This window comes from Dendroctonus ponderosae, unplaced genomic scaffold (assembly GCF_020466585.1).
Source record: "Dendroctonus ponderosae isolate FM_Combo_2020 unplaced genomic scaffold, Dpon_F_20191213v2 Dpon_F_20191213_2, whole genome shotgun sequence".
In the NCBI taxonomy this organism is placed as follows: domain Eukaryota; kingdom Metazoa; phylum Arthropoda; class Insecta; order Coleoptera; family Curculionidae; genus Dendroctonus; species Dendroctonus ponderosae.
In genome coordinates, this window is record NW_026018165.1 from 13,763,600 (window position 1) to 13,765,623 (window position 2,024).

Genomic DNA, 2,024 nt, shown 5'->3' on the forward strand with positions numbered 1-2,024 from the left:
AGCTGTAAGAGAAAATTCCAATTAGTAAAGAAATTTATTTGAAAAATTACCTTGACGCTTCGATAGCAATTTTCTGCTATTATATATTAATTGAATTTAAAAGAATTAATTAAACAATTTAATTATAGCAGAAAATAGCTATCGAAACGTCAAGGTAATATTTCAAATAAATTTCTTTACTAATTGAAATTTTCTCTTACAGCTTGAGCCTAAGAGCGTCGCAGGACCTCTAGGTGGTAGTTCTTGATTACTTTTTGATAAATAATTCGTTCTTATTGCGAAATAGGAGCACTATTTATCAATCTGTAATAAAAGACGTGAGGCAATTCTGTCTTTTTTAAAGACAAAAATTTTTGAGACGAAATACCCAACAAGAAGTTTGTAAAAAAATGAATCCGCCTCAACAATATAGAACTTATCTACAAAAATCTTATAGTTACAAAATATTAACATCGGGATCTCGATTGAAACAAACCAATTTCATTTTCTAACCGAACGGACAGCAAGCAGTTGTTTTTGTTGCCCGAAAATTTCGGATTGAGAAATTTTGATGGAGTTCAGAAGTATTAAAGAAAACATGTTTTCTGGCGTGTACAGCTGATTCCAAAATCTCTTTCCGCCTAACAACTACGAAAAATAATGCTCAAAACTGATTAATTTTTTCTACCATTGCACGGCAACAGTGTTGTAAAGTAGATGATTATTATTGTCCAGAATACCTGGTCTACACTGGTTAGATCGGGAGATTGAGCCGGCCAATGTGCCCACCACTTCAACCTACCCTGGAAATTTCAGGCAAAAATCGACAAGACATTCCAAACGCTTTGCATATGTTTATAAATTTAAAAGTGTTGTTTGATAAAATGGAGAAAGTGTTTGATTTTCAGTTTTGATCATTTGAGTGCTACGCAGTACTCAACTTTACTTTCAACGTACTTAAAACGTGCAACCCGGTTTTCTTTGCGAGAGTGAACGTTCTTAGCATTTTCCTTTTATTTTCCTAGTTTGGTGCTGAAATAATTAGCTTTTTGTTTCGTCTTTGATTGCAAACAACCATAGGTATATTTCCCTGATAGTTGTGCTGAATGTGTATTTGTTTTAGGGCGAACCTCTGACTCACTTCCCAGCTCTGAGACCGAATCTAATCCAAACTCACTATATTCATCCGCAACACATGATGTACCAACAGTTTTTGAGGCAACAGCAACATTTTCAAAGGTAAGAGCCTTTGATCATCCGGGCACTTAAGTGCACGGGTTTTTCTACGTGTATGTTTGACTAATCGGGTTGTTTCAGAACTGTCAACATGGAAAAGCCTGGTGAAGATGGGGAGGACACTTCAGTGAGTTTGGCCCTGTCTGGTCGAGGCGCTGCCGTACCACATCATTCTCCTCACAATCGAGCAACAGGTACAAAACAATGTTTTACACAGTATTCGTTAAAATGTTTGCTCGACAACAGGGTTCCATAATCATCCCTGAAGCGGTTATTCGAGTGATTACAGATCCTAACGGGTAAATTTTTTTTAAATTCAGAGTCGCCAGCAATTGGTCAAGTTTACAATCCTCTGACCACAAGGCTGCCCCCCTATCATCCGGGGACGCGCTTCTTCGAACCGCAACAACCTGCTGAGCCCCCACCTGCACACAGGCCTCTCACCTCGCACGACAGGGCTGGACTGGCTCATATACCCCAATTGGCGTCTTCTGATCGTTCCTTAGCGTCGCATGGTCCACCTCATTCCAGCGCTCATCTCATTTCCGACAGACCCACAGGAATTATTCAAGCGCGACCTCACAGCACCACACATTTGGGTGCTGGGGAGCGGTCTCAGCCCTCACCTTATGGAGCTGGTGAGTAATTCACGAACGTTTTTCGTTTGGGGACGATTTCACGTGAATCGATCCATCCAAAGCCCCATCGATCCAAGTGAAGCGCAATTTTTTGCGCTTTACTTGGATGGACAACAGAGAGTTAGAGTTATGACCGAAATATGTACCACTTCTTCTATCCGATAGGACTTT

The 2,024-nt window shown here is 40.0% G+C and overlaps 1 protein-coding gene across 2 annotated transcripts in view; it reads left to right on the forward strand.

Moving 5' to 3' along the window:
- The window catches only part of LOC109544418 (protein split ends), a gene marked incomplete in the record, with an annotated part of 94,999 nt that overhangs the window by 83,563 nt on the left and 9,412 nt on the right, over positions 1 to 2,024 (forward strand). For both annotated transcript variants that reach the window (XM_048664227.1, XM_019914558.2), the window contains 3 exon segments: positions 1,103 to 1,218; positions 1,297 to 1,409; positions 1,536 to 1,853. In XM_048664227.1, coding sequence (XP_048520184.1) covers positions 1,103 to 1,218; positions 1,297 to 1,409; positions 1,536 to 1,853 — 547 coding nt within the window.